We start from the raw sequence: 11,603 nt of genomic DNA on the forward strand, positions 1-11,603 counted from the left end.
TATGTGAAGTATGTGTATACAGGTACACGAATGGTATGTGAGTTCTACGTTCGACATAGTAAGTTAGGATGGCAAATCCCTCTAACTTCTGTTGGACATAGACTTGGCAGGTGATGGCGTAGTTAAGGGCTGCGAGCCTTATACGTGATGTAGATGATAGATGTAAACGTAGATAGGGACGGTGGGCCTTATACGTGTTATAGGAGATAGACGCCAACGTAGATAAGGACGGCGGACCTTATACGTAACGTAGATAAGGACTGCGGACCTTATACGTAATATAGGTAGGCGTCAGCGTAGGAAAGGACTGTGAACCTTATACATGCTTTAGCATGGGGGAGGATTGTGGACCTCGTACGTGCTATGAATTAGGTTGCAACATAGGGAAGGATCGTGGACCTTGTACGTGTTGTGGATGTATGATGGTATAGGGAAGGATCACGGACCTTGTACGTACCATGAATGTGAACATAGGTAAGGACTGCGGACCTTTTACGTGTTCACGACCTTGAGTACAGGTATAGACGGCGGACTATGAACGTACTCTCGGTAGACTGAGGTTAGTGATTGTAGATATGTATGTATGTATGGTAGTAAGTATGTATGTAGAACAGAAGGGTAACTAGTTAAGTATGGATATGTATCTTCGGATATGTATGTATGTGTATGTATTGTATGGTGTATGATTAACTAGAACTCACTCAGCGTAGCTGACTTTTAGTATGCACGCAGGTGAGTAGGATGAGGCAGCTCGCTTGAGGAGACACGTGGCACTGAATAAGAGGCTGGCATCGGAAGACTCAAGACGTTTAAGTTAAATGTTTCGATTATTTTGAAAGACAAAATGATGTTTTAAGACAAGACGTGTTTGGTTATGAAATGTTTTATGAAAGTTTTTATATTCCGCGAAAGTTTTAATGAACTCTGATTTGTACGACCTGCGTTTATGAGTAAATCCGACGCTAAAGTAGGGCTACCGGGTTCGGGGCCTTACATCATGGTTTCCTCATTAAGTATGATCATACGCCCCCCTATGCACTCAGGACCTTGATGTTATGAGTGGAATAGGGACCCCCGATCCGAGTACGTTGGTTGTTACCAAAAGAAAAGACACTTACTTGCACTATTATCCGAGTACGTTGGTGCACAATTGCAACTGGAAATGACCTTAGTTGCTCATTTACACTTGTTCATAGAATTGTAGATTTTTATGTACTTATATCAAAACTTGTGTGAACTCACCAACTATTCATATAGTTGACCTTTATTTTATATATATATATATATATATATATATATATATATATATATATATGCTACAGGTACCTTATTTAGAGAATGCTGCCGTGACGAAGACACTAGAACTTAGGTTATATTAATAAATGGACAAGTGTTAATTGTTTCTTGTATTTCCCTTGTATTTTTTGTTGTTGCAAACTTGTGCACTTGATGCTTAAATTAATTAATAATAATATTGTCACTTACTAGTGTCACATGTGTTTTGAGCAATCTGTACGTCACACTCAGGCGTTTCCGCTTTAGCCGGGGTGTTACAAACGAAGAGCTAGTAGAGCCAGACACTCTCTTATTGGCGACGACCCGCATTGCGCTTATGACCTCTTTTGTCTCCTCCAACGCTCGTTGTTGCACTTGATAAATTCTCTGACTCTCCTTAATTACTTGATCCCAAATTTCGGAAGAGTTAGGGGCATCCGGGGAATCCATTTTGAGATAGAATGAAATTAAAATGTGAAGAAGTATGAAATGATGAAAATGGTTGAATTAGTTTTGGTATTTATATTTGAATTTGTGTATGATATGGTGAAAATGGTTGAATTGGTTTGGTATTTATATTAAGTTTTTATTTATTTTTTAAAATGTGACCGTTCAACGGTCACCTTAATTTATTATTATTATTATTATTATTATTATTATTATTATTATCCACTTAACACTGACGAAAAATAGACCCCCCCACTTATCGCCCCACATTTCTCCGCGGGGGGGGGGGGGGGTTGTTCTAGCCCCTATCGCCCAAAAATTGTCGGAGGAGGCCGCCAACTACGGGTGACCTAATATATATAAACGAAAGCTTTAAAAGCTCTCTGGTTGCTTCCTACATTCTTTCAGGCCATCAGATTGCATTATTTGTAAATGGAGACTTATAATGCGTTTGACCCGAATTCACGGGCATGGGTCTCACCAAATACAGATATTCTTTAACGGATTATAACATCTCATTAAGTTAAAAATTAATCTCACTAAATATTTGAATATTTGATATGAAAATCCTATAAAATAGAGATATACTAAAAATTAATATATGATATCTTTATATATATATATATATATAGGGGAGGGATATTTTGAGAACTTGATGAGTAAGAACTTTAAAAACTTAATTTTAGACCACACATTTAATTAAATGAGTTAGAATATGTGGATAAGATTAAATTTTATTAAAAAATGAATTAGGAGAGAGAATAATGATTTTTGTTGATTACACAAGTTTAAACTTTAGTTACACATGTGTAAAAAGTCGATTCGATGTGTAAAAAATTACCGTAATTTTTTGTATATTACTTACACTTACGTATTACAAATGTATAAAAAAAATTTAAAAAAAAAGTTTTTACGTTGAGTTCTTAAAACTCAAAGCGGTTCTCAAAAGAAATCAATCATATATATATATATGGTGCAGTTACTGTACGCTAATGCCTTAACGTACGATAGGTACGCGAGACGCTTAAAGGCAAAAAACCAAGGCAAAAACCTAAAACGCTCAGAAAACGCAAAAATGGTTTTGCTGAAAAAAAGTGAAAAATTGATTGATTAACCATCCGAAACTAATTTTTCGACCAATGATTAACTGGATATGTACTGACGATTCCGAGATGTTTGGATGTGATTTCATGGATCGATTTCGTGAAAAATGGATCCGCGTACGTATTGTACGTTAAGACATTGTTGTATCAGATCTTTCCCTTTATATATATACTAGTTTGATCCTTCCATGTTACGGGGGGTTTATTAAGTCTTTGTTTTTAATCGTTTTACTATTTATGATGATTTATTTTATTTTGTTAATGTAGTTTTGCTTTATTTTAATATATATGTATATATATATATATATATATATATATATATATATATATATTAGTTTGTTATTATATTTTATAGCGTTGGGTTTTTTCAATTGAGATGCGTATGTTTTATAGATTTTTCATGAACAAACATAAACGAACACGGGCATGTTGATTTTTTAAAATGAACAAACATGAAGACAAATATTTGTCTAATGAAAAAGAGGACGTTGATGTAGTTGACGATGGTGGGTAGTATCGGAAGTTAACTGGCGATGGAGATGATATACCAGCAACGAAGAACATGTAAAAGAGATAAATCAAATTAGGGTTTTATGATGAAACTTTTTACCAATAAATGAGATCTTATAATCCATTTTAGGCCTATTAGGTTTGATAAGACCCATAACCCTTAGAAGTTATCACAAATTATATCTCGTTTAAAGGTTATCTGGGTTTAGTGAGACCCACTTATTGTTTGACAATGGAAGAGTTTCACAAACAAATGAGATGTTATAACCTATTTGAAGACTATCTGGGTTTGGTGAGATCCATACCCATAATTTCGAGTCAAATGCATGAGAAATCTCCATTTATAAATCAAGCAATCTGGTGACTCTAGAGAATGGGGGAACAACCTAAGAGCGACACGTGAGATTTCATTGTAGACAATTATATAGATAGTTAGATTATTTATAATTATAAAAACAATTTTATAGTAAAAAAATAAGCGGCTCATGGGTCTCACCAAACCCAAAAAGTTTTTGAAACAAGTTATAACATCTCATTTATTTGTGAAACCTTTTCATCATCAAATAATAAGTATATTATTAACTTATGTACAATAAATAAAATTAAAATTTAAAATATATATATATATATATATTATAAATGAATAATATAAAACAACCCTGTAATATGAGGATAAAAACTAGTATATATATAATTCATGAGTCTATACTATGTAGCTTTTAAACTAAAGAAATAAAAGTTTTTGTGTTTATAGGAATTTTGAAAATAGAAAGAAAACGAACCTCACATCATATACGACGCTTTATGTCCGTCAGTAAAAGAAGTCGTTGAATAATTCGGAGGCATATCCGATGACAAACATCTTCGGCCTCTCCTCAACGATAACACCCAATCCCCAAACCCACTCCCTTCCACATAATAATAATAAACCCGTCTCCTTCTTCCACTCACTCACTCACTCACTCCCTCTATCTATCAACAATGGCGTCTGCTTCATCACCAGCCTCCTTCTCACTCCTCCCAACAATCTCTTCGTCCTCCGCCACCACCACCCGGGCCCACCACACCCTCCGCCTCCACTCTACTTTCCTCCGATCACCACTCCGCACTCTCGGGTTCGCCGCCACCAACCCACTTCTCTCTGCACACGTGGCAACCAAGCTCCAATCACTCACAAACTCTTCCAAACCAGTCTCTCACGTTGTTTCGAATGCCAAGAAGAGCGTTGGTGACCTCTCTCCGGCTGAGTTGAAGGGGAAGAAGGTGTTCGTTAGGGCCGATTTGAATGTGCCGTTGGATGATAACCAGAATATTACTGATGATACCAGAATCAGAGCTGCTGTTCCCACTATTAAGCATCTGATCAGCAATGGCGCTAAAGTTATTCTCTCTAGTCATTTGGTATGATTCACTTTTTAATTATTATTTGGTTTTGCACACAAGGTGTTCGACGTTTTGCCTCTGACATTTGTTTCTTCTTATTATGATTATTAATTTTTTTTAAACTTATCAGGGTAGACCAAAAGGTGTTACTCCCAAATTTAGCCTGGCTCCTTTGGTTCCCAGACTTTCACAACTTATTGGCGTTCAGGTACTGCATTTTATTTTATTTTTTGCAAAGAATTAAGTTAGTCCGGTTTTGATATGAACCCATTTTGCCGTGAACCCGTTTTGACCTGAACCTGCTTTCTGTTTCGCCAGTTTTATGATTTATTGTTAGTAGTTTAGTTCAAAACTTGGTTTCCATAAATCACAAAAATGATTTCTAATAGGTTTATGGCTGAAACTGAGCTATCAAGTCAAGTGTATAATTTGTTTTGGCTTCTTCTAAACTCTAAAGGAACACCACTGAAAAATAACTGGACCCCACTAATGTGTGATACAGGTTGTAAGGTGCATACGAGCCATATGACATATTGACATGGGAAAAATGGTAAAACGGGCCACACATGGCAGGTAAAAGTTGGTCAAATGGGGGATGGGGGAGAGGGGGGGGGGGGGGGTTGTCAATCTATACGCCTTGTGTTACCAATTTTCGCCCTATTATACAGCCCGTATGCTATTATAGTCATTCAAAGTCATTTACTTAGATCAGCTTAGCTATTAATAATATTAGATCAACCTTTATTTAAAAAAACTACTGAAAAAGAATCTAAATTTGGTTAAAAGTGAAAGGAAACCAAACAGATTTGCTATGATAGATATATTATACATTTATTGAAGTATGATTAGTGCACAGGTTGTGAAGGCGCCTGACTGTGTTGGGCCAGAGGTTGAAAAGCTAGTGGCTTCACTTCAGGATGGCGGTGTTCTTCTCCTCGAGAATGTTCGGTTCTACAAGGAGGAAGAAAAGAACGATCCGTTCTTTGCACAAAAGCTAGCATCACTAGCAGATCTTTATGTCAATGATGCTTTTGGAACCGCACATAGAGCTCATGCATCCACTGAGGGAGTCACGAAATTCTTGAAACCATCTGTTGCTGGTTTCCTTTTGCAAAAGGTTTGATAGCTCATCCTAAGTTAATCTTAAATTTAAGAGTGTAAAGTAGCCAAACGCCCGAGCTAGAGCTTAGATCTTTTAATTTAAGAGATATTGAGTTCGAGCTTGTCTAGTTTAAAGCTCTATATGCAGGGTGTAGTAAACAAACTGAGCCTGAGCTCGAATTTTATTTCTAAAGCTCGAGGTCATCTTGTGAGTAGTTTCTTGCCTTGTTTATTATATATTTATGAATTTACATATGTTTATATTTAATTTATATATATATTTTAGTTATAATTTTCAAATATAACATAATATACATTATTTAGTGAATTTTATCATGATTTTAGTATATAAAATATATATATTTCATACATTAAATAAAAAGTATATAAGTAATCGACTTATTTAAGCTCTGGAGCATGCTTGAACTTGGTAGGTTAAGCTCGGGCTTGTGCTTGTTTATTAAACAAGGTTATTTTTAGGTATGCTCGAGCTTGTTTAAACTCGGCTTTAATCGAGCCTTTGGCAAGCTGATTTAGAGTGGTTCACAAGTAGCTTGACTAGTTTACACCACTATCTATATGTAATTCTCGAGCTCAACTCATTTAACAATTTTTTAAGCTCCAGCCCGACTTGTATATTATTTATTGAATATTTAATTATTATTATATATATATATATGTATAATATGAGCCGAGGGTCTCACTGGAAGTAAACTCTTTATCTCTTGGGATTGAGGTATGGCTTGTCTACTACATTTGAGTATTTGACCCTCCCCACCCTCCCCAGACCCTACTAATAGGTTTGCTATGAATAGGATTTTACTAGGTATGATTGTTCTTGTTGTATATGTATAATATAATTATTTTGTATATAGAACAAAATATTTATTATTTAATTAATTCTATTATAAATTTATATATAACAATATTTTTATTTGTAATTATTACCTGTATGAAGTAAAATTTACTGATTTCAAATAAATAAAAGTTAGTTTAGGTTCGTGACCTAGTCAAGTTCTGGATGTGAAGCTTGGGCTCGATGTTGTTTATTATACGAGCTTCATCTCTGGCTCAAACTCGAGCTTGAGCCTGAGAGCTCGTTTAGCCTCGGCTTGAATTGAGCTTTTAGTAGCTGATCACCTGATCTCGAGTGACTCAGCCCGTTTACATCCCTAACCTTAACTACTTTGATCATTCCAAAAATAAGGTACAATGTTTGTGTTTAATGTAGGAATTGGATTACCTTGATGGGGCGGTTTCAAACCCAAAGCGGCCATTTGCTGCCATTGTTGGTGGCTCAAAGGTGTCATCCAAGATTGGCGTTATCGAATCCCTTTTAGAAAAGTGTGACATATTGCTTTTGGGTGGTGGAATGATCTTCACATTTTACAAAGCGCAAGGGTTATCAGTTGGATCTTCATTGGTTGAAGAAGACAAACTTGATCTTGCAACCACACTCCTTGCAAAGGCCAAAGCAAAAGGCATTTCCTTATTATTACCAACCGATGTAGTCATTGCAGATAAATTCGCACCCGATGCAAACAACAAGGTTGCTTGCATATATAATCTTATTTACATGCGTGCGTAACTTTGTGTTTATTTTGTTTAGAATATAAACCAAGAAGTAATGTTTTATGTAGATTGTGCCCGCTGCTGCTATTCCAGATGGATGGATGGGATTGGATATTGGACCAGATTCGGTCAAGACGTTTAATGAGGCTTTGGAGACTACCAAAACAGTTATTTGGAATGGACCAATGGGGGTGTTTGAGTTTGACAAGTTCGCAGTTGGCACCGAAGCGGTTGCAAAGAAGCTAGCTGAACTTAGCGGGAAAGGGGTGACTACAATCATTGGAGGTGGTGATTCAGTGGCAGCGGTTGAGAAGGTTGGTGTGGCGGATGTTATGAGTCACATATCAACAGGTGGTGGTGCGAGTTTGGAGTTATTGGAAGGTAAAATACTACCTGGTGTGGATGCTCTTGATGAAGCGTAAATTTTGTTTGAAAATATTATTTTCTTGAATATAAAGAATAATTGTTGTAAAGAGGCTATATGTGATTTTGGGTTGTAGTGTTGTGAGACTACCCAAAATTAGAGCTGCACAAATCGGGTACACCTTGAAAACCCGAACCGGTTCGGAACCGGTTTTTTTCAACCCGGGTAGAGAATGACACCGGTTCCAGTCAGGAACCGGTGCCCAGATATGCGAACTTTTAAGAACCGGTAGGGTATGAACCGGAACCGGTTTTTACGTAAAAACCGGTTCCACCGGTTTTTTTTGAAATTTAAAAATTAGAGCCGTTAGGAACCGGTTCCAACGGCTATATAGCCGTTTTTGACCGTTGGAACCGGTTTTTTAACTATAAATAGGGTATTTTCTTACTAATAATAGCAAGTTTCAAAACTATCAAACACACTCCAATTCCAAAACCATAAAACACACTACAAACCAAAATTAACCTTAAACCGACCACAAATGGCATCCAATGATGACGTTGTTATGGTGATCGAAACAACAAGATGCCCCGATGTTTGGGTCCATTACGATTTGTGTCTCATGACCGACTCACATGAGTTGGCACGTTGCAAATATTGCTCGAAGTTTCTTAAAGCAGGGTCCAACTCGACATTACGAAAACATACGAATAAGTATTGTCGAGAGAAAAAAAGATTTGAAGATAAAAAAAAGGAAGTGGGAGAGTCGTCCGGCTCTACAACCCAAAAATAAGTATTCCCGGATTAAAACGACGGACTTTGTTTTTTATGTTTTAGTTGTTATGTTTAGTATCGTTTATGTGTTAATAATGTTTGTAATAGTTAGTTTTTAAATAAATAAAATGTTCGTCGTTATTAAAAAAGTAACAAAAATTAATCAAACAAATTATAATAAAACATATAGTACAATTCTTCTTCGTCGAAACAAATAATTTTACCAAAACAAATAATTAGTCGAACAAGTTACAAATAATTTTACCAAAACAAATAATTACAAGTAATGGAAACAAGTAATGGTGAAACAAGTAATGGAAACAAGTTATATATAGGTTTGGCCCAAAAACCGGTTCCAACGGCTATATTACCATTGGAACCGGTTCCAACGGATATATTGCCTCAAAAACCGGTTCCAACGGCTATATTACCGTTGGAACCGGTTCCAACGGCTATTTGGTGTCTAAAAAACCGGTTCCAACGGCTATATTACCGTTGGAACCGGTTCCAACGGCTAGTTTGACTTTTTGTTTGACCCTTGAAAAAAAACCCGTCGGAACCGGTTTTTCCGGGTACGACCCGAACCGGTTCCAAATAATAACCGGGTAGGAACCGGGTTGGAACCGGTACTGAAATATATATAGTAGAACCGGTCCCGATTTTCGGGTACAAAAAATACCCAAACCGGGTATTGTTCCAACCGGGTTGGAACTGGAACCGGTTCCGGTTCGGTTCCACCGGTTAGGTTCCGGAACCGGTTTTTTTGTGCACGTCTACCCAAAATGGCATGTTGTTTATCAATTTGAGAATAGAGGAGATAGAAAGAACACAGAATAGTTTTTAGAGTAAGGAAATAGTTTTGAGATGATCCCTGTTCATGGTTAGCCTATATGAAAATTAGTATCTAGGCTTACAAAAGAAAATAATCAACGCTACTAAAAGCAGCACAACCCACTACTAACATTACTTAAGAGTATCCACAATACTCTCCCTCGTCCGCCTCTCTCCTCCCGCTAACAAAACCCAAGGATATTGTCTGGAATTTCGGGCACCTCCACCCTCTCTCTTCTTTTTTGCCTCTCGCGCTCCTCCACCTCCTATCCAGGTTGCTCCATGTCTGATACTAAACTCCCATAAATCGACTGCTGTGGATTTGAATATAAGATCTTAACAATATGGTTATCGACTCAAAGCATCATGAACGAAAGGTAAAATTCAAAAGTACAAAATAGCTCTTTAGAAGAAAACTAATATTATTTGTAAATGAATGGGCATTTATTCACTCAGATATTTACATCAACAAATAACATGTATGTGTCATATGTTTAAAGTTGGAACATTGTTGGGTTCATATTTGGTGGTTTGTACTTAGTTATATGTTTATTGGGTTTTGTATTGGGCTATGAATGTAAACCGAGATCCTTATGGATCTCGGTGGGCTTTGGGCTATGGTTGGGCTAGTGTTTTGGTTTCCCTATAAATAGATCTTATTGTATAGGGTTTAAGAGTTGTTTACGAGAGCAGAGAGTGAGTAGAACTAGAGAGTTGTTCATTCCTAGTTATTTGATCAAGTATTGTAAGTGCTTAAGCACCCGATGTATTCAATAATATATGTGTGTTTTGAAGCAATATTGTGTTATCGTCTTGTGTTAACTTCGTGCTCTTGAATCACCGAGTATAGGTATTCCGCACCTATACTTGTCATATTGATATCATAATTGTAGTGATCCAGATTCGGGACTTACAAACATGATAAAAACAAGTAAAAATTTAAGAAATTGCATACGGAAGAATTTGAGTTGTATAGTAAACGTGTTTATATCTTTTGCGTTAAACTTTTAGTTTTCTTGCGTCTAAGGCTGCGTAACAACTTAATCGTGTCCAACTTGTCAAGAATCATAATGTTATTAAAGATGGAGGATAAGCTCCGAACAAGAGTGGGCGGAGCAGACAAACAATGGAAGGAAGTTGGACCAGCAAATAACCATGGGAAACACCCGAAAAGAAGAAGACGCACCCCGTTGGATAAACAACTAGTGATAAATGGGAAACATACAATAAGCTTGGTGGAAGTGGCATGCAGAGTTGCACAAAATCACCATGTGTTCCTAAATCATACACACAATCTAATAAACAAAGAATAAACGTCAACTCCAACAGAAGAGCGTGCTTTTCTGCAACCGCGTGTCACAAGACAGTGAGACACGCGATTGCACTACTATTAGGACATGTCTCCGTTTAGGTAAAGGCCTCTTGAGCACTATAAATAGCGCGTTCAATATCGTTGGTTAGGCATTAACTGTTGCATTTGCTTTCCTCCAACTAGTTGGAGACGGTCACAAGGAGTCTCTCATTCATGTGGCGAGACTAAGAATGTATTTAAGTGTGCAGGTCCTAGTAAAGAGCATGAAGCCAGAAGACAATAAAAGACAATCCGATCCAAAGGTTCACATATTGATCCAGTACCAATACCTTTACAGTTAATACCCCAAAGTCTATATAAGTTAATTAATGCTCGTTTGCTTCCATTTTAGTGTAAACATCACTTTTTAGTGAATAAAGTGGAAGTATAGTAAACAAAGATGACATTTTATTTTGAGTTAATGGCCATTTTCGTCTCTGTGGTTTGCTATTTTCGTCACTTCAGTCCAAAGTTTGAAATTTTGTCAATTTAGTACCCATAGTTTTAAATATTAGCCAATTACGTCCCATCCGCCTAACGTCATCCAGCTATGCCGTTAGTTTAAGGGTATTTTTGTCTTCTCCTTTTTAATTTGAGTTAATGATCATTTTAGTCCATGTAGTTTGAAATTTTTGCCACTTCAGTCCATAGTTTGAGAATTTGTCAATTTGATATTCAGTTTAATTCAATTTTTTTTTTGTCAATAATCCTGAAGAGTATAATTCAAGCTTAAAACCATCGAGCAACCTCCAATACTGGTATGCATTTACTCTTTTGACAACAGTAAGCATACCCCCTCATATTTAATTTCTAGGCATTTCCTAAACTCTCCTTCATGGTGGAATTCAATGATAAAGTGATCAAGGTAATTCCCTGAAACCGAATTGTACAG

General features: G+C 36.5%; 1 protein-coding gene across 2 annotated transcripts; it reads left to right on the plus strand.

The window, feature by feature from the left end:
- The first annotated feature begins 4,295 nt into the window (after positions 1–4,295).
- On the plus strand, positions 4,296–7,881 carry LOC143598253 (phosphoglycerate kinase, chloroplastic-like). 2 transcript variants are annotated; one of them, XM_077076521.1, is made up of 5 exons: positions 4,296–4,736; positions 4,849–4,926; positions 5,575–5,835; positions 7,051–7,368; positions 7,460–7,881. In XM_077076521.1, the coding sequence occupies exons 1-5, from the start codon at positions 4,317–4,319 to the stop codon at positions 7,811–7,813; spliced, it is 1,431 nt and encodes a 476-aa protein (XP_076932636.1). In that variant the 5' UTR covers positions 4,296–4,316; the 3' UTR covers positions 7,814–7,881. The 2 variants fall into 2 exon arrangements, with proteins under 2 accessions (XP_076932636.1, XP_076932642.1); XM_077076527.1 differs by having other exon boundaries at positions 4,512–4,736; positions 5,568–5,835.
- Positions 7,882–11,603: the final 3,722 nt, after the last annotated feature.

Source organism: Bidens hawaiensis, unplaced genomic scaffold (genome assembly GCF_021521415.1).
Source record: "Bidens hawaiensis isolate Kalapana, Puna unplaced genomic scaffold, B.hawaiensis_p1.1 tig00001842_1, whole genome shotgun sequence".
NCBI lineage: Eukaryota > Viridiplantae > Streptophyta > Magnoliopsida > Asterales > Asteraceae > Bidens > Bidens hawaiensis.